The following is a 24,357-nucleotide window of genomic DNA, read 5'->3' on the forward strand; positions in this document are numbered from 1 at the left end:
CCTAAGGTAATTTTTATTGTTAATTACTTTTAGTTTTATCCCTTAATTCTATATTGTCAAGAATTTGTAATTTTTATTGTTAATTCTTTTAGTTTTATCCTTTTATTCTACATTGTCAAGAATAAATTTTTTGAAGATCTAATAAAAAAAACTCTCTTGATAATCTAAATTACTAAAAATAAATTTTTTAAAAATCTAATAAAAAAATCACTAACCAATTATTTTCTTATTTCTTTTATCTTTATCTTTTTGTTTTGGGTGCATCTTTTATTTTTTGTAAGTTATTTTTTTCTTATCAAATTACTTCATAAGAATTATAAAATTAAGAAAGAAAAACATAGTTCACAGGCTGTGCCTATGAAACAAGTAACTAATAATAAACTGTAGTCATATTGCATTGGCAATGCCTGCAAAACATGAATAAATCAATTATAGAGTCTAAGTGTTCGTAGTGCGGTTTGGTTCGGTTTTTGAAGGAAAAGTCATCCGATCTGATCGTTTAATTAAGTTGTGGTTCGGTTTGGTTCTGTTTTTTTTAAGATAATCCGAACCAAACCAAACCGATTAAAATCGGTTTGGTTTGGTTCGATTTGTTCAGTTTTTTCAATCAAATAAAAAAAATTGTACCATACTATTATGCAATGTCATAAGATTGAAATCAACAAGCCAAAATACACAATAGCTAACAAAGTCTTGATCTAATAAAATATAATGACAATAGAATTCAAATACGACAATTAAAGAAGTTTAATAGCTCAACAGTCAACACAACTGAAAATAAAAATAAATTGTGTTTAATAGCAAAGTTATGGTGTCTTCTCCAACAAAATAGCTAAAACTTCATAATGCATTGCAAATCAATCTGAAATAAAAAAAAAACAGTTACATAATAAGAACAACAAGAACAACAACAACAATAATAATTATAATAATAATAATAATATAAGGAGACAATTCATACCATAAAACTTAACAAGATGTACTTTAATCAGAATCAACACCAGAATCTTTTTCATTGGGATCACGAGTGGGTGCAACTTCTACAAAATATATAAAACAAGAAACAATCATAACAAATAATATATATATTAATAAAAACTAGATTAAAATAAAGAAAATTATAAGTAGAAACTTAACCATACCTAATTCTAACTTCTTCAATTCCTCGATGAGTTCCTCAAGGACAAGTTTTGGAGAGTTTCAGAGCCAATTTTGGGTACAAATTAACGCTTCAGCTGTCATCGGAGTTAGAGAACTCCTATAATTATTCAACACCCTTCAACAACGGGAGCTTCTTCAACAGCCCGCCTTTTCCCTCGACCTCTACTAGCAAGCTTCCTTGTGTTTCGATGAGGAGCTGGCACAGGAGGCAAAGCAGTCAGAGATCTAATGCTTGTTGATTCATTCGGAATAGGAACTAGAGGCAATCCAGTGTCGCCCATATTCTCACTTGAACTGACGTCAAACTACATAAACAAGCAATAACCATTAACCAGCAATAAACAAGCAATAAACAAAACATAACAAAACTTGATAATCTGAACTAGCAACAAACAAGCAATAACCAGCAATAAACAGGCAATAAACAAGCAATAACCAGCAATAAACAGCAATAAACAAAACAGAACAAAACTTGATAATCTGAACAAACAATGAACAATTAAACCAGCAATAAAAAAGCAATAACCACCAATAAACAGCAATAAACAAAATAGAACAAAATTTGATAATCTGAACAAGCAATGAACAATTAAACCAGCAATAAACAAAACAATCACCAGCAATAAACAAGTAATGAACCAGCAATAAACCAAACAGAACAAAACTTCATAATTTGAATAAGCAATGAACAAAGCCAGCAATAAATAAGCAATAACCAGCAATAAACAAGCAATGAACCAGCAATAAACCAGCAATAAACAAGCAATAAACAAGCAATAAACTGACTGATAATTTAGAAAATTAAATCAAGGACAGAAACCAGCAACTAAAGTTTAAATCAATAACCAGCAATAAACAATAAACTAATAACCCTAAACTGAACAATAAATCAGCAAGACCAAAATTACTAACAATAGACTGAATACATGGTAAACACTAAACAGTAATACCAACAATAACCCTAACCTGAATAAACTGAACAATAACCAATTAACCAGCAAGCAGCAATACCAACAAGGAAACAATGCATCAGTAAAGTTTACCTAAATAGATGGCTCGGGCTCCATATGCACTTGAATCGGTGGCTGGGTGGGAGACTTTCTGGGTGGAGGAGGCAAGGTCGGAGGTGGTGAGGTGACCCTACAGAACCCAGAAACGCTGCTGGGTGGAGGCTTTCTGGGTGGAGGCGGTGAGATCGGAGGTGGTGAGGTGACCCTACAGAACCCAGAAACGCTGCTGGGTGGAGGCTTTCTGGGTGGAGGCGGCAAGGTCGGAGGTGGTGAGGTTGGAGGTCCTGTGTTGGTTGTCGCCCGTGGCTGTGCTACCCTGTGGCTCTTGGGTCAGTGGGTGACTGGGTCTTCGTCTTCGTCTTCGCGGTGGGTGGGTGGCTCAGGCTGGCTTCGACTTCGAGTATCAAGGAGTGAAGGAGGTGAGATTTGGAGGAAGAGGAAGGCTTCGAGTATCAAGGAGGTGGGTGGCTCAGGCTGGCTCCGTGGGGGGTCTGGCCGTCTGGGTGAGTGGGCGAGATGTGGTGGCTCCGATCTGGGATTTGGGAGGGGTTAGGTTTCCATGGGGGGAGGGACTCGCGCAGCACGGCAACAGTAGGTAACGCGTTTGTGGGGGTGGGGTGGGGTAGGTAGTTTTAATTTTTAGGGTTTGGGAAGAATTGGTTCAGTTCGGTTCGGTTAGGGTTTTGGTGGTAAGAATCGAAAATCGAACCGAACCGCAGAAAAATAGCAAAACATCACTTTTTCGGTTGTTTTGGTTTTCGGTTATTTCAGTTTTTGGTTTTTTCAGTTCGGTTCATCGGTTTAGTTCGATCCGGATCGGTTTTGAACACCCCTAATAGAGTCTCTTCTCTTCAATTACTTATTTTTTTTATGTACGGACAGTTGCACGGTCACAAGACACTCTAATATGCAAATTTTAAAATTTTATAAAATATGAAAACATGCATATAAAGTATTTTTTAAATAATTGTAATTATATTTTAATATTTTATTGATATTAAAATATAAATTAATTTTAGTGTCTTATTTTAATTAAATATTTAAAATATTTTTTGTTTTAATAAATAATAATATATATTATATCTAAATTTATTTTAAAAATATATGTTAAGAATAAGATTGGACATGTTTCACGTAATAATATCTAGGTGTGTCTAAACATGTTTGAAATTTTTTTTTTATTTTTTATTAAAAACAGTTGGACACAGCAAACATACATATCGAACGAGTGTCAATGAACGTCGTGTCTAAAATGTGTCTGATACAAAAATACGGCAACTCAGCGAAGTGTCTGTATTTCATAACTTATTTTCTACTTTTTCAATTAATAAAAAAATTTTAAGTATAAATATTAATAAAATAATATTCTCATTTGAACTCAAATAAAATATGTATAAAATTAAAGATAAAACTAATATAAATAAAAAATATTTTATTTTAATTCAAATTTTAAAATATATTTATTTTTATAAATTTATAAATTTAAAAAAAATCGACATTTTTTTAAATTTATTAAAGATCATCATTTGATTTATTGATATATAAAGAATTATTGTAAGAACTTTTGATATTGAAAGAGTGAATATAACATGTAGCCCTGGCCTCTAGAGTGGTATAGAAATTTAGTTAGATTTTTCCAAAATTTGATACTAATAATACGATCAGGACGATTGTTATACATTATTTATTTCACAAAGTTAAATAATAATATGATTGATATAATATTTTAATTATTTTTTAGATATAATATTTTAATTATTTTTTAAGTTATATATTGTATATATTTGTTTATTCGCTTTATATTTTTTATTACGATTATCTATCACTATCTTCGAAATATTCTTTTCCCCTTAATTTTGCCTTTTGTTCCTACAAAATAGCCCTACCTGCAAAATTAACCGACAATACACAAAAACATTAAATAAAATCTAATTTTTACACAAATTGAAAATTAATGAATTTTTTTTTATAAAAAACCGTCAATATATTATGAATATAATAATGCTGCTAAATTTTTTCCCACGTTACTTTATCCAAACCATAGTCAGTTAGTCACCTTAAATAAATGTTCATTGACTCAATTTAATTTTCAACTAACCTTTGACGATTTTTCCAGTAATTAATTTAAACAAAAAGACAAAAAAAAAAAAAGAAACATTACCCAAGTTCACTGTACAGCTATATATGTACATATATGCATGTATTTGTTGTATGCGAAGAAGTAATAAAAGGAGACAAAAACAAGATTCAAATTAAACAAGAGAGGAAATTACAAAGAAAGGGGTTGAGTGTGAAATTCAGCGATGCTCTCTGAAACGAAGAAGCCTACGAAGAAGAGTGGGAGGCACATTCTGAAACTTGCCTCGTTTCTTATTAAACGCACTCTCTCCAATGTAAAACGCATGCAGGTAATCAATTAATCACACTACCGTAATTAATCACACTGGCAAATTTCATCTGCTTTAAAAAAATTTAGAAAAAAGAAGATATATTTTTTATAAAAATGCTCAACGATGACAAAAAAAAATTAGTTACTACATCTTTGTAAATTATAAGTAGGAGCCACTTCCATAAAAATGTCTAAAACATTTTTTTTTAAATAATTAAAATTTAATATATAATCGATTAAATTGTTTTTTTTGTTAAATTAAGTCAAATAAATTAATTTGATAAAAAAATAGTGAATAAAATTTTGAATTGATCTAAATTAATATTATTTTTTATAAAAAATAATTACAATACTCTTATTATAGAAAATAATTAAAATATTCTTATTATATATATTAATTTTGAGAATTCTAAATTCTAGTCATTTTCTTCTCTGTCGTCGTAGAATTAGAATTTAGAATTTTTCAAAATTAATATATAGGGATATTTTAGTCTTTTTTATAAAATATTAATTTAGACCGATTTAAAATTTAATTTATTAATTTTTTTATTAAACTGATTTGTCTGGTCTAATTTTAATAAAAATAATATAGTTTAATTAATTATATGTGTTAAATTTTAATTATTAAAAAATATCTTTAAAAAAATATTTTTGACATCTTTATTTAAGTGGCTCCTTTTTACATACGTGTTACATAATTTTTTAATAAAATAATTAAATTTTTATAATGGAATAACAAAAAATTATAACGCAAAATTAAACTTTTTATAAATATCAAATATGTATATATATCGATAGTTAGTTAGTGGTTGATTTTTTATATTTATGTAGCATAATATTGTAATCTTTGTAAGTTTAGGTAGTCATTTGTTTATAAAAAAATATCCATAAAAACTAAGTTTTAAAACATCACTCTATATTTATACATATTATTTTAATTTATTTTACAAAATAATAAGTTATTGAAATAATCAATTTAATAATTAAATATTTTTATAGCATAATAATCAAAGTTTTTTTTTATCAACATCAATTATATATTCTTAGAGAAGTACTAGAAAATAGCTAATAAGTTTTGTGATTCGTAGTTATTAATTAATTATTATTGATATTTTTAATAGTATAAAATTTTATCTAATAATATAAAATTACTCACTTTTTTTTTGTTAATTAAGTGTTGTCTAAATTTTAATAAAAATACTGACTTCTTAAACTTTCTCTTATTCTTATACGGTAGTTGATTTTTAATATTTATGTAATATAATGATAATTTTTATAAATATAGATAGTTATCGTTTTATAAAAAATACTCCATAAACACAATATATATATATATATATATATATATATATATATATATATATTAGAATAGTCAAACTTGTGCACAGTGACATAATTAAATTTTTTCGTAGATACTATATATATATATATATATATATATATATATATATATATATATATATATATATATATATATATATATATATATTTTGTGTGATGACAAATTAATGAATAATTTTTAATATTAATTGAATATAATTATTTATTTCTTTGACCACACTGAATCACTAATTTCTCAATAAATTTTAAATACTTCAATAGATCATAGGACAGAAAAAAGTTAATAATTTTTATTCAACAACAACAACAAAGTCTTGTCCCACTAAGTGGGGTTGGCTATATCAATTAAACGATAATAGTGTGTTCTGTCATGTATCATGTTAAAAGAGAGACCATTTACATATAAATCTCGTTTGACCACTTTATGGATGGTCTTCTTAAGTCTTCCTCTGCCTTTCGCCCCTTGTCTATATTCCATCTCATCCACTCTCCTAACTGGATATTCTATCGGTCTTCTTCTCACATGTCCAAACCACCTGAGACGCGATTCAACCATCTTTTCCACAATTGGTGGTACTCCAATTCTCTCCCTTGTATCTTCGTTCCCTATTTTATCTAATCGCGTATGACCACTTATCAATCTCAACATATTTATCTCTGCCACACTCACCTTATGTTGGTGCTCCCCTTTAGCCGCCCGACACTCTGTACCATAAAGCATAGCCGGTCTTATAGCGGTGCGATAGAATTTACCTTTAAGTTTTAAAGGTACTTTTTTGTCGCATATAAAACTAGATGCACTCCGCCATTTTGACCAACCTGCTTGCATCCTATGATTTACATCATGTTCAATCTCTCCATTATCCTGTATGATGCACCCAAAATACTTAAAACTTTTAATTTTTCGTAGGATGTTTTCTCCAATCTTCACCTCTATATTAGAGTTTTTCTTTCTCGGACTGAACTTACATTCCATATATTCCGTCTTGCTACAGCTTAGGCGCAGACCATATACTTATAGAGCTTCTCTCCATAACTCTAACTTCTTATTTAGGTCTTCCAGTGACTCTCCCATAAGGACGATATCATCTGCAAAAAGCATGTACCATGACACAGGCTCTTGGATGTGCTACTTCCAAGGCTGACGTGAAAATGTATGGACTTAAAGATGATCCCTGGTGTAATCCTATACAGAAAATTTCTCTGTCACACCACTTTGAGTCTTCACACTAATTGTGGTCCCATCATACATATTTTTAATTGCACGAATATATGCGATCCTTACTCTACTCTTTAAAAAGTTAATAATTTTTATAAATAGAAAATAATTTTTACGAAAAGAGTAGTAACTTTAAAATTTATAAACAAAAATCTGAACCAAAAAATTGTTTATGCATGTATTAATAGATAATAGATTATAAATTATAAAAAATACCACGAAAAAGTTTTTTTTTTTTTACATTTTTAAGTTTGCATGAACCCAACAAAGTGTAAAAATAGAAGTTGTCCACGAGAATCTGCGAGAAAGGGACATTCATACACATAAAAGCAGAAAGCAAAAAGAAATTGGTGCAGAGAGGGTAATAGGGTTGGTAATATATACATATCCTCTCTTTGATCATCAACAGAAAATTAAGAGTGTAGAGAGAATATAATTTTCTTTTTTTTTTCTCATTTATATTTGAATCCTATTACCAAGAATCATAGGATATGGTTAAGGATTCATAAGTATCGTTTTCAACATGGTTTGACTTAAAGTCAAGAACAAATAACCATATAGTATATCCTTTAATACAAAGAGTAGTTTTATATATATTTGTGTGTGTTTTGGAAGAAATTAAAGAAAAAAGAGAGATGATGATGATGATGATGCAGGGTGAAAGATTGATGGAAGAAGTAGCAATCATTGGAGGGTTGATTGGTGTGCAGTTTATGGCGGCAGGGAACGCTGTTTTGATGAGCTTTGTTATGTCTTTGGGACTCAAATCTCTCACCATTGTTACATTCATGTCCCCTGCTACATCTCTTTTGCTCTCCCCTCTTGCCTTCTACTCTGAAAGGTTCTCCCTTTTTTCTCTCCCTTTTAATTTTCTCAAAATATTGTTATCATTTTGGAGATTTATTATTGTTATTAACTGCTACAGGAGCCTGTGGCCCAAGAAATTCAGTTCCAAGTTGATTTTGCGGTTGATCTTGCTTTCCTTGGGAGGGTTAGTAAAAAGATCTTTAATCCTTTAATTATGATTCATGGGTTACTCATTTTGATCTTCTACTTCTTTTTTCATTTAGTTTTATTATTTTATCCATACGGAAATTTTATGATCAGAGATACGTCATTAGTTTCATGTTTTATTGTCATACTTTATTAATTATTCTTGATTCCCTACCTTTTTTTTTTTCTTCCTTTTTCATAAGAAAGGGATTTGGGCGTGATAATAGTTGTTGAATTTGTAGAATCTTTATGTCTTACCAGTGAAATAAGTAAGGAATTTAACTAAACAAGCCAGATCTGAAAGAAAATTTAGAACCCTGCTAAAGTTGAAAAAGAGGGTTTTTCTGTGTGGGGGATAAGAATTAATTAAGACTAATTTTAGGAAGTTGCTGAAGGTGGATAGATTATGATGGGGTTTAGGGGAATATTTGATCCCCAGAATCTCTACAAATTAAATATTTGGGTATTACATCCTTAATTTGTGCGTATCCACTATTGATTTAGAGTACCAATGAGGTATGGGTTTAGGATAACAATAATACTCATCATATTAATTATGTAAAAGTGGTGGATCCTTTACATAGTGTCCGATAAGATAGGTCAAGACAAAAATGTGGTGAAGAAAAAGTGGAGACCCAACAATAACTATTCTTCTGTTTTATTTAACACCAATACAGATTAGAATGAGACAAAAAAATAAAAATTATAAATAGACATTATTATTTTTGTCCACCATCATAAATCGCCACCTTTTTCAACAGAAAAAGCTACGTCGGACAGAAAATTAACAGGTCAGCAGTCACCTAATTAATCAAACAGAAATATTTAGAAAAGAATAAAAACTAGCTCAATTTGAAGTTATCTTATTTTATATTTATTAATTAATTTTAAAATAAATATATAATTTCAAATGTTAATATATAGAATAAATAATTAAATTAGTTTTTTAAAAATCATAAAATTTTTAAATTAGTCCTCGTTGGTCCCAATTGGTGATTTTTAAATATTTTCGAATAATTAAATTTAGAAAATTAGAGTATTGTTAGAGCCATTTTTTACGTCGTTGGTCTCAATTGGTGATTTTAGAACTTAATGTGTATGGTGCGTTTGCAAGTTACTTCGTTGTTGCTGGATGGCTCGTCGACGAGGATCGTGGAGATTCTTTTACATGTTTTCAGTTTAACTCTGTAATATGTATAAATAAATTGAGAGTTATTTGATGGTATGCAGGACAACATTCCAGGTTTTGATGCTGAAAGGAATGAATCTAACCTCACCAGCAATGGGGACTGCCATGCCAAATGTTGCCCCTGGACTTATCTTCATCATTGCTTGGATCTTTCGGTAATAATATTTAGTTTTGCTAATATGCACACTCTGCAAAATTATTTTATTACCTTAGTCATTTGGGGCGGAGCCAGATTAACTTGTAGGGAGGGATTAAAATTTTTTTTACAATTAACAAAAAATAAAATAAAAATTATAAAAAAGATTAAATTAAAATTTATGCATAACTTATAAGAAAAATTTCCTTATTTTGTATGAGGCTCCGTTTCTATAGTCATTTCAAAAAAACAAAACAAACAGAGAAAACGGAGATTTCATTTGCATTACTTGTTATTTTTAAATTTTTTATACTAAAAAGTTATATATAATTAAATAATAAGCTTAATTTTGATGTCTTATAATATAAGACTGTATTATACTTCCATGCATCGAATTAATCTCGAAAATTGAATTTCACATCATCATATAGGCTTGAATAAATACTTAAATTAGTTCTTAACGAATTTTAGATAAAAAACTTTGGTCTCCAACTTATTTGCAAAAAAAAAAAAAAGAATGACAGAAGTAGTATATATTCCCATTTGCTAATTGAGAGAATTTTGATGTGAAGCAGGTTGGAAAAAGTGAACATAAAATCGACATATAGTAGAGTAAAAATCATGGGGACAATGCTTTGTGTGGTAGGGGCTTTTGCAATGAGCATAATGCAAAGCATGTCCACCAACGCAGCCAAAGAAGATGCAACATTAGTTCATTATATATCAGATCCAACAGCAGGTGATGTCTTTGACAAACAGAAGATATTGGGTTGCATCTATCTTCTACTCGCAATCTCTTTATTGTCAAGTTCCCTAGTCTTGCAGGTACATACTATTCTTTCACTTTTTAAATATAATTTAAATCATTTTTTAAAATTTATACCACTCCCCTCGCTTCATCCTCATTACTAGGGGCGGAGCCAGGTGGTAGGAAAAGGACATAGTCTCCTAATTTTAATTATTTACATGTAAATTATATGTAAATTTCAGTTTAATCCTTATTTAAAATTTTATTTTAATCTTAGTTTATTATATAAATATTTTACAATTGAAGTCTAAGCATTGCTTTTAACATTAAATTAATCTAAATAATCTAAATATATTTTAAATTATTTATTTCTTAATTTTGCATGCTTTTATTTATATAAAAAGAATAAAAAATAAAGTACTGGTTTAGTCTGAAATATTTGGGTTAAGTTCTAATTTTGTTACTAATATTTTGAAGCGTTTTATTTTTATTCCAAATATCTTATTTTGTCTTATTTTAATTCTTTAGTCAAAATAATTTTTTTTAAATTATTCTTTTTTCTTCTTAATTTTTTTTAGATAACGGTAAAAATCTTATAGTGGTCATAGTCGTGATTCTAGTTAATTGATAGTAAAAGTGACCAAAAAAATAATAGATGAAAATAATATATTTAGAAAAAAAGTTTAATTTTACCATAGAAAAAAAAGAACAAAATAAAAAGTTTAAGATAAAAATATGATGTTTTAAACGTTATAAACAAAATTAAAATTTAATTAAGATTTTAAGAATTAAAATAATATTTTATCTAATAAAAAATCAACATATTTATAGGAGAGAACAACAACTTCGTCAAATTCAAAAGAAATGTGTTATTTAATTAGTGCTCTCAAAAATAACCATGTAGTGCTTTTATTACACTATATATATATATTTAGAGTATGTTTAGTGATTCATTTGTCAATAGAGTACACCTATTACCATATTGCTACTGTGATTGTTGTGAATTGCTATTAATGTTTGTAGTGCCTGTTAATTAGTTTGAGAATAAAACTATGTACCAATTCACTAAAATTATTATGTAGCGTAAGTATATAAAACATTTCTTGCAGGCTTTTATTTTTAGAGATTTTCCGGCACCCATATCGATGTGCGTGATCACATCCTTTTTGGGCACGTTCATAACAGCAGCATTTCAATTCATTGAAGATCACGAAATCAAAACTGGTTTGGACGTTTTTAGTGCCCGAAACCTCATCATGTATTTTCTTCTGGTAATTTCCAATGTACTTTCTTTCCGATCATGTATTTGATATTGCAATTGGGTTATTAAAGTGATGAGAAATGCTACATGGCACAGGAAGGTGCAGTAAATGGAGTGTGCATAAGCTTCAGTAGTTGGGCAATAAAGAAGAAAGGACCAGTTTTGGTGTCCATGTTCAGCCCCATTGGCACCGTTTGCTCTGCCATTTTCTCTGTTGTTACCATAGGAGTCACCATCAGTGTTGGAAGGTACCTTCATCACATACATTATTATTATGAAAAATACTAGAGAATCAGTAGAATTTATTATTTTTGACTTGTAATTAGTTAACAATATTTAAAAATATAAACTAAAAATATATTGTTAGATTATTATATTAAAAAAATTGAAATGATAGTTAAAAATACTGACAAAATATAATAAATTCTGCTAGTTATTAAATTTTTTTTCTATTAGTGTTTTTATTTATTTTTAAATAATACAAAAATATTATTTATATATAAAAGATAATTATTAAATTAGTCACTATATATTTATATATAAATATATGTATTTAATTATTTTTATTTATATTTTGTATTTTAATTTAGTAACTAATTTTAGGCGTAACTCTTAATATGATTGCAAGTAATTCTAATGTGCCAACAAGAGTATCTAATACTTATTGAGTACAATTCTGCTATATTTGCAGCTACGGGGGAATGTTTATAATGTTCACTGGGCTTTACTTTTTCCTTTGGGCTAAAGGAAAAGAAGAAGACATCGAAGGCAGTGGTGGCAAACAAGGTGAACATGATATTGAGAAGCCTCTCTTAGAATGATGTACTGTACTAGGTTTAGCTTGCATTTCTAATTAATAAAGTATACTGTTAAAAAAAAGGTATACTGTAAAAAAGGACGAAAATAATGTATTGTAGGTGTTACATTCCTTGGAGAAACAGAAAAAAATAAAAGTCAAGACCATAGGGAAATATAGTCATCTAGGAATCTGTGATAGTATACTTATAAAAATCTTAATCTTTAATGGGCATGATAGAGTTTTATCCTTAATGGGTTTGATGGAGTTTTTGAATAGTGATCCAAAATATAGATTAGTTTTTTTTTTTTGTCAAAATTAATTTGCGTTGTTCGAGTGATCAGCTCAATTATCATCCATTTAAAGGTTTAAATTTTGATTTGTTTATACAATAATTTATTGGCTAACAACAAATTTTTAAATAAAAATTTAGATTCTAAGATAAATATTGTGAACAATTCAAAAAAAAAAAACTCCTGTTAGAATAGATGGTAACCAAAAATATATAAATAAAAAAGAATAAATATACATTAAATAAATAAATAAACCAACTTACACACACAGGGACGGAAGAGTGGAGGAGCCGAAAATTAAAATATTGTATAATCAAATATAATGTTATATATTTTTAATTAGTTTTCAATTAAAAAATTAATAAATATTTGTCAAATAAAAAAATTATTCCAATTTTTATAATTTTTTATGCTTTTACATCTAATAAAATATAAAATCATCTATTTTTAAATATTTTGTTAATTAATTTATTTTATTAAGTATTTATATGATAATACATTATATTTTTATGTTTTATATAATTAAAAAATATGACATAAAATAATACAAGTTAATTGCAACAACAATTTTGTTATATGAATTTAAAATATATTAAAATATTTTTATATAATAATAGGAGTAAAAATTAATTAAAAAATAAACAACTAAATAAAATTAGAAAAAAATAAAATTATTATAAATGATATTAAAGTATTTTTTATATGATTATAAATGTTAAAATTAATCTTAATAATAGAAATGTAAAAAAGATTTAAATTAAATAAAAAATACAAATAATATAAATATATGTAAAAAAATTTAAACCTTAATACATAAAGAATAGTAATTTTTTTTGCTATCACTACACTATTAAATTTTACTCTATACAATACATATATTATAATAGTATATGAGTTTTTAAAATTTGTTGGGGAGGCTAAGGCCACTACTTGCCGCCCTTTGAATCCATCCCTGTATATATATGACTTCTTATACAAATAACTTACAAATATACTAGACATACATAACATTACCAAATCATGGCTCCTATCATTTTTACAAAAATATATAACAAGATGAGGGAAAAACTATAACTAAGATATATATATATATATAACACAATCAGATGTGCAAAAAAAATTCCTTAAACACCTCGTCTGTCCTGAAAAAAAAAAATCTGTAGGGTGTGAAAATCTAACCATACGGTCTCACCAAAGAAGTTTCAGGATTGTCATAAGAAGATATATAAAAAAAAGAAAAGGACAAATTAGTCCCTGACCTTTTAACCCGCGGACATTTTCATCCGTGACCATTGAAAAATACTTTTAAATCCCTGACGTTCCTAACAATTAGACCGATCAGTCCCTCCGTCCATGAGCCACCATCAGATCGGACGAAAAAGGCTAACTTGGCGCCTCCTATGCTTACTTGGCTCAACGACGTTCCTATGTGGCACGTTAGTGGGATGAAGGTTTTGAAAATGGGACACATAAGTCCCTCTCACTCAAAACGACGTCGTTTTGAGTGCTGCCCTAATACTAAAATTCGTTTGGGTCGTTCCTTCATGGTGGTGGCTAGTGGTGAGGAGAAGACTTGTTCAGATTTCAGTAATGACTACGAAGGGGGCATCATCAACCTCAAGAAGAAGTGTTAGTGGAGTAAGAGAAGAAAATTCTGTTTCAAGCTCAATTCCATGTGGTGTTCATGCTGACCATCCAAACGACGCCGTCGCCCCAAGGTGTTTTTGTGGAGTTTATGCAATAATGTATATGTCAAGGACCAGCAGCAACTCTAACAGAATCTTCTTGGGTTGTCCATTCTATAAGGTAAGTTCAAAAATTCTGGCTTTGGTTTGACCTGAGATGGATACGGGCAGTAGATGATTTTGGTAATTTTGACAGGGAAAGGAACCTCATTGCAAATTTTTTGTTTGGATCGATGAGCATCTTGCCAGAATAGGAAGCAATTGTTGCATCTGTGACAGCAGACATTTGGTTGAGAAACATGTTGAAGTTGTAGAAGAGGAAGAAGAAAAAGAAGATGAATTGGATCATAGAATGGCTATTTTGGAGGAGAAGATTATTGCTTTGAAGAAGAAGAAAAACCCATTAGTCTTGTGTTTTTCTGTAATTATATTTGCTGTTGTTGTTGTTGCCTTTTATGTAGCTATTGCTTGAGAGATGAACTATAACAATCATGATAGAGAATGGTATGTTGTAGTTTTATCTTGTGTATTGAAACATGCCATTTTGGCAAGTTATGAGTACTGTAATTTAAATGGAACTGGAGTTATAATATCAGTATGTTGAACTTATGTTTTGAATATCTAAATAAACATGGAAACATTGAGGAATTAGAGGCAGTGGTTGCATACATAATTTAGAAAGAGGATGTTATATTGCTAAACAAGTTTTTCATAGCCATTGTTTACTAAATCTTCCCAAAATGAACAAGTCTTATAAACTGAACAGTTTGATGAAGCTTAACATGTCAAAAGTAAGCCTCAAACACAAAATACAAGGCATAAGCCAAACTGTGCAGAAATAGGTATAAAGTTAAATTGCAAAATTAACATAACTAAAAGCTACAAAGTTCTTCACTTCTTTGGCACAATGGTAGGCGGATTAGGGATGAATTTGAACAATCTGGTTGTGGCCGTGCTTACTGCCGCTAATGTCTCCTGAGTAGCTGCTGCACTTGTTCCTGGTAAAACTTGAGGTGGTTGTGGACCAGCGGAGTTTGGTTGACTTTGAGGGGGTTGTGGACTGGGGCATAGTAGAGCTGGTGGCCTGAATATCTTCTGCTTGGGCCTCATCTTCGGTGGAGTTGCTTGACTTTTTTGGGCCGCTATAGATGGAACTTAGAGTGGAGGTCGAAACGATGTCCTTCTGGTTACTGGTCCTGGCCTGACTTGGGGTGCTATTGGTGTTGCTGCCACAGGGTTGGAAGGACCTGGGATGACACCACTTGAGACCTGTGTTGAGAGCTGGGTTGACAAACATTGTAATTAGTCATACAAATTAGACAAAGTAGTCATTAATTAATCAATGATGCACATCGAACAGTTAGTAACTTACAGTAGGTGTGGATTGCAAACTAGGTATGTCATGATCATGACCAGATGGAGCATCTTGACTAGGTGGAGCATCCTGACCAAAATAGATAAGAAATCAAACAGATTACTCCTAATCATATAAGACAGCTTAGTAAATAAACATTCAAGTAAACACATAAACTCCTAGCATAGTTAAGAAATCAAACAGATTACTCCTAAAGCAAATTACTTACACTATCATTTGGAGCTGACTGTGACAGTGGGATGACTGCCATTGACTGAGATATAGAAGCTTTCTTGAGCTTCTTTGTCTTAGGTTTCCAATTGGGATCAGCTGGAGCGCCCTTGCATGTCTTGTAGTTATGTCCCGTTGAACCACACTTACTACAAGTGACTTTGAATGACCTATTAAAATTTTCTCCTTGTTGCATTATTGGCTCAGCTGGATCCTTCTGTCTATTATGCACTTTTGGCCTGCCAATTGGTCTCTTTATGATAGGAGGATCCGGCCTTGAATACTTAGTCCTTGTCCAGAACTCCTCACTTGGCACATGCTGAATACAATGAGCATATGTCTTGTGTATTGACTCCATGCATAACTATGGATGCACATAATCCTCTGGATGATTATGCCTCTTCCTTATTGCTGCTATGGCATGGATACATGGCATGCCTAACACTGAAGACAACATCATGAACCAGCAACTTAAAACATCATTCAGCCACATCATTGAATGAACCAGAAAACATCATTCAGCCAGCAACTTAAAATATCGAAAACCATATATTAAAACATCATTCAGCAAGCAACTTAAAATATTGAAAACCTATATTTAAACATCAATCAGCCAGAAACTTAAACCATATATTCGACATGTATTGAAATAATGCGTTAGAATAAATTAGAACTAACCAGTCAGCTGCTATTTGTTGCAGGAGCAGGTCTGCCTGATGAGATCAACGTCTACCTTTGTAGCTTTACGAGTAATTTCGAAACGCTTGCGTGCATCATCACCTGTCCAGTCTACACGTCATTTATTGCTAGGCCTTATTAGACGCTCCATCCTCTTCTGCTGAACTGGTGCGAGCTTTCCGTATAATCACTAAGTAGCTCTTTATGCTTAACCATTCTCCGCATCAGATAGCACCTAATTTCTTCACACATTGTGAGGATAGGCTTGCTTCTATAGTTGACTATCTTTGAGTTGAATACCTCACACATGTTATTTGTGAGGTTGTCCACTTTTGGCCCGTGGGAGAAATACGCCTTCACCCAAGTAGCTAGCTCAAACTTGGAAAGATATTTGACGAGCAAACTTTTGTATGGCCTAGAATTCACAAATAACTCTCGTTGCTAGTATATGTTCTAAACCAACAAAGAATCCTTTCGTACAAAAGTTTTGGTTATCACAAGTAACAAATCCCTAATAAATAATAACCGAAGTATTTAAACCTCGGGTCGTCTCTCAAGGAATTGTAGGAAGGTGTGCTTATAATTGGTTATGGAAAAGTATATTTTTGGGGTTTTGAATAAGGAACAAGAAAAGTAAATGGCAAGAAAATAAACTAATAACTAGAAAAGCTCTTGCAAGGTATGTGAACTGGAAGTCCTATCCTAGCTATCCTTATCAATTGTGATGAGAATTGTTCGTTGCTCCCACTAAGTTAACCCTCAATGAATGAAGGAAAGTCAAGTGGTCTAATCAATTTGATTCCTCAAGTCCTAGTCAACTCCCAAGGAAAGACTAGCTTTAGAGGGATCAAAATCAACCAGCAACCTTCAATTAACAATCAACAAAGGAGTTTGATAGCTCAAGTGTCACCAATTACTCAATCGAGATCAAGAGGGTGAAAATCTAAATTAAAATCCTCCTAAGCATTTTATCAAGCACTTGGAAGGCACAACATAAAAACATAGAAAACTATCAAGGAAAAATCAAAACAACCAATTGTAAACATCAATCAATAACAAATAATAGAAGAAGTAATAAGTCTGAAATACCTCAAATTGTATTAAAAGGAAAATCAAATCTAACATGAGAATTCATAAACTAAAGTAATTAACAAGGGAAATCAATAAACTAGAATACCAAGACAAATAAAAGTAGAAGAGAAATCCTAAATCCTAAAACCTAAGAGAGAGGAGAGAGCCTCTCTCTCTAAAAACTACATCTAAACCTAAAATTGTGTAAATGAAAAATGAATGATGAATGAATGGATTCTCCCACTCTGTAGCCTCTAATATGTGTTTTCTGGGTCGAAAACTGGGTCAAAAACAGCCCAGCGATTTTTGATACGTACAGGTCGTGGCTCTGTCACGCATATGCATCGTCCACGTGTATGCGTCACTTGTCTGCGGCACAATCCACGCGTACGCGTGCTTCACGCGTGCGCGTCACCTAACAGCAAGGCAACTATGGTAAATTATATATTGTTGCGAAGCCCCGGATGTTAGCTTTCCAACGCAACTAGAACCGCCTCATTTGGACCTTTGTAGCTCAAGCTATGACCATTTGAGTGCGTAGAGGTTAGGGCTGACAGCTTTCCAGTTCCTTCAATTTCTTGTATTCCTTCCACTTTTGCATGCTTCCTTTCCATCCTGTAAGCCATTCCTGCCCTGTGATCTTTAAAAAAACTTAACACACATATAAAGGCATCAAATGGTAATAAGAGAGGATTAAACATAGCAAAATTAAGACCAAAGAAGCATGTTTTCAATCATAGCACAAAATCAGGAAGGGAGATGTAAAACATGCGATTTCTATGAATAAGTATGAGAATAGTGGATAAAATCCACTCAACTAAGTACAAGATGTACCACAAGATAGTGGTGCATCAAATCTCCCCATACTTAAACATTAGCATGTCCTCATGCTAAGCTCAAGAGAAGCTATAAGAGTAAAGAGGAATGGTAGAAAGTATGAGATGCAACTTATAAATGCAGCTATATGCTAAGATATTTCTGTCTACTTGGTTAAAAGTAAATAAGCTCTTCAAGACAAACATAAATCAGATTTCACTAATTCAAATTATATAATAAAAGACAAGTAAACTTGTAAGAAGATAGCTCATGAAAGCAGGGAACATAGAATCAAGCATTGAACCCTCACAGGAAGTGTATATGCACTCTAATCTTTCAAGTGTCTAGGGTCAATCACTCTACTCTTCTCTAATCATGCTTTCTAAAACTTTGTTCTTCATCTAACCAATCAACAAGTATTTAGTATACCAATGCAAACATCATGAGGTCTTTTCAAGGTTGTAATGGGGCTAGGGTAAGGGTGAGGATATATGTATGGCCAAGTAAGCTAAAATATGAATCTTTGATTAACCTAAGCTTTCACCTAACACACATACACACTTTACGTAACTCTAAAGTCATGCCTAACTACCCAAAATTTCCACTTTTGCATTACATACTCATGTACCAAATTATCTTTAATTTTATCACATATGCATTGATCGTTTATTAAACTTAACATTGGGGTAATTTTGTCCCCTTATTCACTTATTCACTTAATTATTTGAATATTTTTGGTTTTTCTCTTTTTTTTTCTGAAGCAAACATAACATATCAATGCATGTGTGTTTTTAATTTTTCTGGTCTCACATGAGTAAGTACCCAAATTCCCAATATTTTGTCAATGAAACACTGTATACTTTCATCAACCCAAGTTTCTATAGTTTCCCCCACTTAATTGTCACACAATCTCTAACTTAAGCTAACCAAAGATTCATTTGGGGCTAATTAATTATTTTTCTGCTTAAGTCTAGTGATGTGGTAAAATATAGAACAAACGGGGATTAAAAGGCTCAAGGTGGCAAACAAAGGTGATTGAAAGGGTAGGCTATTTAGGATAAGTGAGCTAACAACAAATGATGGCCTCAATCATATACAAGCATGTAAATACACTAAACAATAGACATATAGAATGGAACAAAATATAGATTACAATCATAGAGAAGAAAATACACAAGAATAAAAATTTATGGCTAAATAATGTAACCATGTAATTAAGCTCAAATCTCACAGGTTGTGTGTTCTTAGCTATAATTCATGTTCCAAATTACAATCCTCAAACAAGTTAAAATTGTTTTTTCAATTTAAATTAGTGAAATATTATAAAAAGGGTCTTGAAAAGAAACTCATTATTTTAACCATCCAAGACATACATGCAAACAAACATGCAAATGCAACAACTAACAAGGAAAATAAATGATTAGTGTTGAAAAGAAGGTAACTAACCCACGGAAGTCGGTATCGACCTCCCCACACTTAAGATTGCACCGTCCTCGGTGCATGCTAAGATGTGCAAGTAGACGGGTTGCTCTAACTGACGCTTGTAGATGGAGGCGCCTTAGCTGGAGGTCTCGTGGTTCCTTTCCGTGCCGGTGTCTTGTCAGTGGCCTTCTCTTTTCCTTTCTTGGTACCCATGTCTAAAGAAGAAAGAAAAGGAAGAGTGTGAAATATAGACAACTAAGACCGGAAGGGAAAAAAATTCTAAGTGATAATGAATGCCAAAGGAAAGATGTTAGCCCAACTACATGGTAGCTACAACATGTATGTAAGACATCAATACGGATCAAAAAGGCAATTCATAAAATTAGATGCAAGATGGTAAAAGCATGCAAGTAATGGGCATGAGAAGCATAATTCAAGCATCAATTATTAAATGTGCCAAATTAAAGAGCATATGTAATGAAGACAATTGTGAATAATAATCTCAAATACATGTGGAATCCAAGTGTTGTGAAAAAGAGGCATACAAGTAAACAAGTAAAAGAAAATAGGATTCAAAGTGCCATAAAGCTTTTTCACAAACACGTGGTGTGCAAGATATAATTGGAATAAAAATAATGTAATCCAAATATATAAGAGAGCCAAATTAAAATATCAATTGTCAAATCACTCCTCATAAAATCCACAAGCTCAAAATAATAAAATAGTACCTAAATAAAATTCCAACACCAACATAAAAATGCATGAGAAGAAACCATAGATAACTAAGGCAACATGAAATAAATAAATGCAATAATGGGAAGAAGGGGGACAGAGTAGAAGGGGGAAGGAAAAGAAGGAGAAACGAGAGAAGAAAGGAGAAGGATATGAAAAATGGGACGCGACGCGTAAGCCTGTGATGAGCGGATAATTTATACGCTTTTTGGCATTGTTTTTAGGTAGTTTTTAGTAGGATCTAGCTACTTTTTAGTATATTTTTATTAGTTTTTAAGCAAAATTCACATTTCTGGACTTTACTATGAGTTTGTGTATTTTTCTATGATTTCAGGTATTTTCTGGCTGAAATTTAGGGACTTGAGCAAAAATCTGATTCAGAGGCTGAAAAAGGACTGCTGATGTTGTTGGATTCTGACCTTCCTGCACTCGAAATGAATTTTCTGGAGCTACATAAGCCCAAATGGCGTGCTCTCAATTGAGTTGGAAAGTAGACATCCAGGGCGTTCCAGCAATAGATAATAGTCCATACTTTATCCGAGTTTTGACAACGCAAACTGGCGTTCAAACGCCAACTTCTTGCCCTATTCTAGCATTAAACGCCAAAAACAGGATAAAAGCCGGAGTTAAACGCCCAAAATGGCATAAAAGTTGGCATTTAACTCCAAGAAAAGTCTCTACACATGAAAGCTTCAATGCTCAGCCCAAGCACACACCAAGTGGGCCCGAAAGTGAATTTCTTCATCATTTACTTATTTCTGTAAACCCTAGTAACTAGTCTAGTATAAATAGGACCTTTTACTATTGTATTTACATCTTTGGGTTATCCTTATATCATCTCGATCAGTTTTATGCTATCTTAGACTTTTATGGGGGCTGGCCATTCGGCCATGCCTGGACCTTTATCACTTATGTATTTTTAACGGTGGAGTTTCTACACTTCATAGATTAAGGTGTGGAGCTTTGCTGTTCCTCGAGTATTAATGCAAAGTACTATTGTCCTTCTATTCAATTCAAGCTTATTATTATTCCAAGATATTCATTCGAACACAAGAACATGATGAATGTGATGATCAAGTGACACTCATCACCATTCTCACTTATGAATGAGTGCCTGACAAACACTTCCGTTCTACATGAAAACAAGCTTGAATGCATATCTTTTGGGACTCTAATCAACGATTTACATCATTTTCCCTCTAACAATGGGGCATCTGAATCTGAGATTAGAATCTTCATGGTATAGACTAGAAACAATTGGCAGCATTCATGAGATCTAGAAAGTTTGAACCTTGTCTTTGGTATTCTGAGTAGGATCTGGGAAGGGATGACTGTGACGAGATTCAAACTCACGACTATGAGCTGCAGTGACAGTGCGCAAAAGGATCATTGGATCTTATTCTGACATGATCGAGAACTGACAGCTGATTAGCCATGTGCTAGCTGTGCCTGGTATTTTTCATCCGAGACGAGAAATTCGACAGTTGATTAGCCGTACAGAAACCGTAGAGGACCATTTTCACTGAGAGGACGGGAGGTAGCCATTGACAACGGTGATCCCCAACATACAACTTGCCATGAAAAGGAGTATGAATGATTGAATGAAGACAGTAGGAAAGCAGAGATTCAGAAGGAATAACGCATCTCCATACGCTTATTTGAAATTTCCACCAATGAATTACATAAGTACCTATATCTTTATTTTATGTTTATTTATCTTTTAATTATCAAAACTCCATAACCATTTGAATTCGCCTGACTGAGATTTACAAGATCACCATAGCTTGCTTTAAGCCGACAACCTCCGTAGGATCGATCCTTACTCACGTAAGGTATTACTTGGACGACCCAGTGCACTTGCTGGTTAGTTGTGCGGAATTGTGAGGAAAGTGTTGAGATTACGATCGTGTGTACCAAGTTTTTGGTGCCGTTGTCAGAGATCACAATTTCGTGCACTAAGTTTTTGGCGCCGTTGCCGGGGATTGTTCGAGTTTGGACAACTGACGGTTCATCTTGTTGCTCAGATTAGGTAACTTTCTTTTCTTTTTATTTTCAAAAAATCTTTCAAAACTTTCCTACTGTTTTCGAAAAATTCTTCAAAATTTTTAAGAATAAATTCTAGAGTTTCAGATGATACTTTCATCATCACAAGAGCCTTTTTTATTCCCATCAATTTGGCTGTTGTATGTGATGTTTTGCTGAAGATTGGCTAGCCATGTCTAATCTTTTTAGACTGAAGCTTTAGACTAACAATGCATGATTCCTGGAATTCTTATTAAAAATTATGAATTTCTTATTTTCTTTTTCCTAAATAATTCTCAAAAAAAATTTAATAAAATCATAAAAACCAAAAAAAATATTTTGTGTTTCTTGTTTGAGTCTAGTGTCAATTTTTAAGTTTGGTGTCAATTGCATGTTTTAATTTTTCTAATTTTTTTTTGAAAATTCATGCATTGCATTCTTCATGATCTTCAAGTTGTTCTTAATGAGTCTCCTTGTTTGATCTTTATATTTTCTTGTTTTGTGTCTTTTGTTGTTTTTCATATGCATTTTTGAATTCATAGTGTCTAAACATGAAAAATCTCTAAGTTTGGTGTCTTTCATATTTTTCTTTTCTTGAAATTTTTTCAAAAATAAGTTCTTGATGTTCATCATGATCTTCAAAGTGTTCTTGATGTTCATCTTGACATTCATAGTGTTCTTGCATGCATCATTTGTTTTGATCTAAAATTTTCATGTTTTGAGTCATTTTTGTGTTTTTCTCTCTTCTCATTAAAAATTCAAAAATAAAAAATATATTTCCCTTATTTCTCACATAAATTTCAAAATTTTGGGCTGACTGTGTCAAAAAATTTTAAAATTTAGTTGTTTCTTGTTAGTCAAGTCAAAATTTCAATTTAAAAAAATCCTATCTTTTCAATACTTTTTCAAAAATCAAATCTTTTTCATTTTTATGTTTTTCGAAAAAAATTTTAAAAATTGATTTTCAAAATCTTTTTCTTATTTTTATTTCATATTTTCGAAAACCTTGCTAACAATTACGGATTTGATTCAAAAAATTTTAAGTTTGTTACTTTCTTGTTAAGAAATGTTCAATCTTTAAATTTTAGAATCATATCTTTTAGTTTCTTTTTAGTCAAGTCATCAACTTTAATTTCAAAAATCAAATTTTTTTAATTTCTTTTTCAATAATATTTTTTCAATCATATCTTTTTCAAATCATATCTTTTTCAAATTTTAATTTCAAACTCTTTTTCTAACTTCTTATCTTTTCAAAATTTACTATTTCTTATCTTTTTCAAAACCACCTAACCACTTTCTCACTTTTGATTTTCGAAAACCATTAACCATTTTTCAAAAATCTTTTTAATTAACTAATTGTTTTAAATTTTATCTTATTTCTTTTAATAATTTCGAATTCTAAATTAAAATAAAAACAAAAATATTTTTCCTTTCTTTTAACTAATTTTCGAATTCTCTCTCCCCCATTTTCTCCTTCTATTTATTTTATTTATTTACTAACACTTCTCCTCCGCTCATTAAAAATTCGAACCTTCTTCCTCTCTCTGAGTTCGAATTTTTCCTCCTCTATTCTTCTTCTCTTCTACTCACATAAAGGAATCTCTATACTGTGACATAGAGGATTCCTCCTCTTTTCTGTCCTCTTCTTTTTCATATGAGTAGGAGCAAGGATAAGGACATTCTTGTTGAAGCAGACCTTGAATCTGAAAGGACTCTGAAGAAGAAGCTAAGAGAAGATAAAGCACAACAATCTAAAGAAAACCTTACAGAGAATCTCGAAAAAGAAGTAATGGCCGAACCCAACAACAAT

General features: G+C 31.3%; 1 protein-coding gene across 4 annotated transcripts; it reads left to right on the plus strand.

Moving 5' to 3' along the window:
* Positions 1 to 4,398: 4,398 nt before the first annotated feature.
* LOC112802633 (WAT1-related protein At5g47470) lies at positions 4,399 to 12,497 on the plus strand. 4 transcript variants are annotated; one of them, XM_025845935.3, is made up of 8 exons: positions 4,399 to 4,579; positions 7,777 to 7,961; positions 8,046 to 8,111; positions 9,344 to 9,457; positions 10,014 to 10,263; positions 11,296 to 11,457; positions 11,544 to 11,695; positions 12,139 to 12,497. In XM_025845935.3, exons 1-8 carry the CDS (start codon positions 4,475 to 4,477, stop codon positions 12,266 to 12,268), a joined length of 1,164 nt encoding a protein of 387 aa, XP_025701720.1. In that variant the 5' UTR covers positions 4,399 to 4,474; the 3' UTR covers positions 12,269 to 12,497. The 4 variants fall into 4 exon arrangements, with proteins under 4 accessions (XP_025701720.1, XP_025701748.1, XP_072053953.1 ...); XM_025845963.3 differs by lacking the exon at positions 4,399 to 4,579 and adding an exon at positions 7,362 to 7,493; XM_072197852.1 differs by lacking the exon at positions 4,399 to 4,579 and adding an exon at positions 7,411 to 7,489.
* Positions 12,498 to 24,357: the final 11,860 nt, after the last annotated feature.

The sequence above is a fragment of the Arachis hypogaea genome, chromosome 1 (assembly GCF_003086295.3).
Source record: "Arachis hypogaea cultivar Tifrunner chromosome 1, arahy.Tifrunner.gnm2.J5K5, whole genome shotgun sequence".
Classification (NCBI taxonomy): domain Eukaryota; kingdom Viridiplantae; phylum Streptophyta; class Magnoliopsida; order Fabales; family Fabaceae; genus Arachis; species Arachis hypogaea.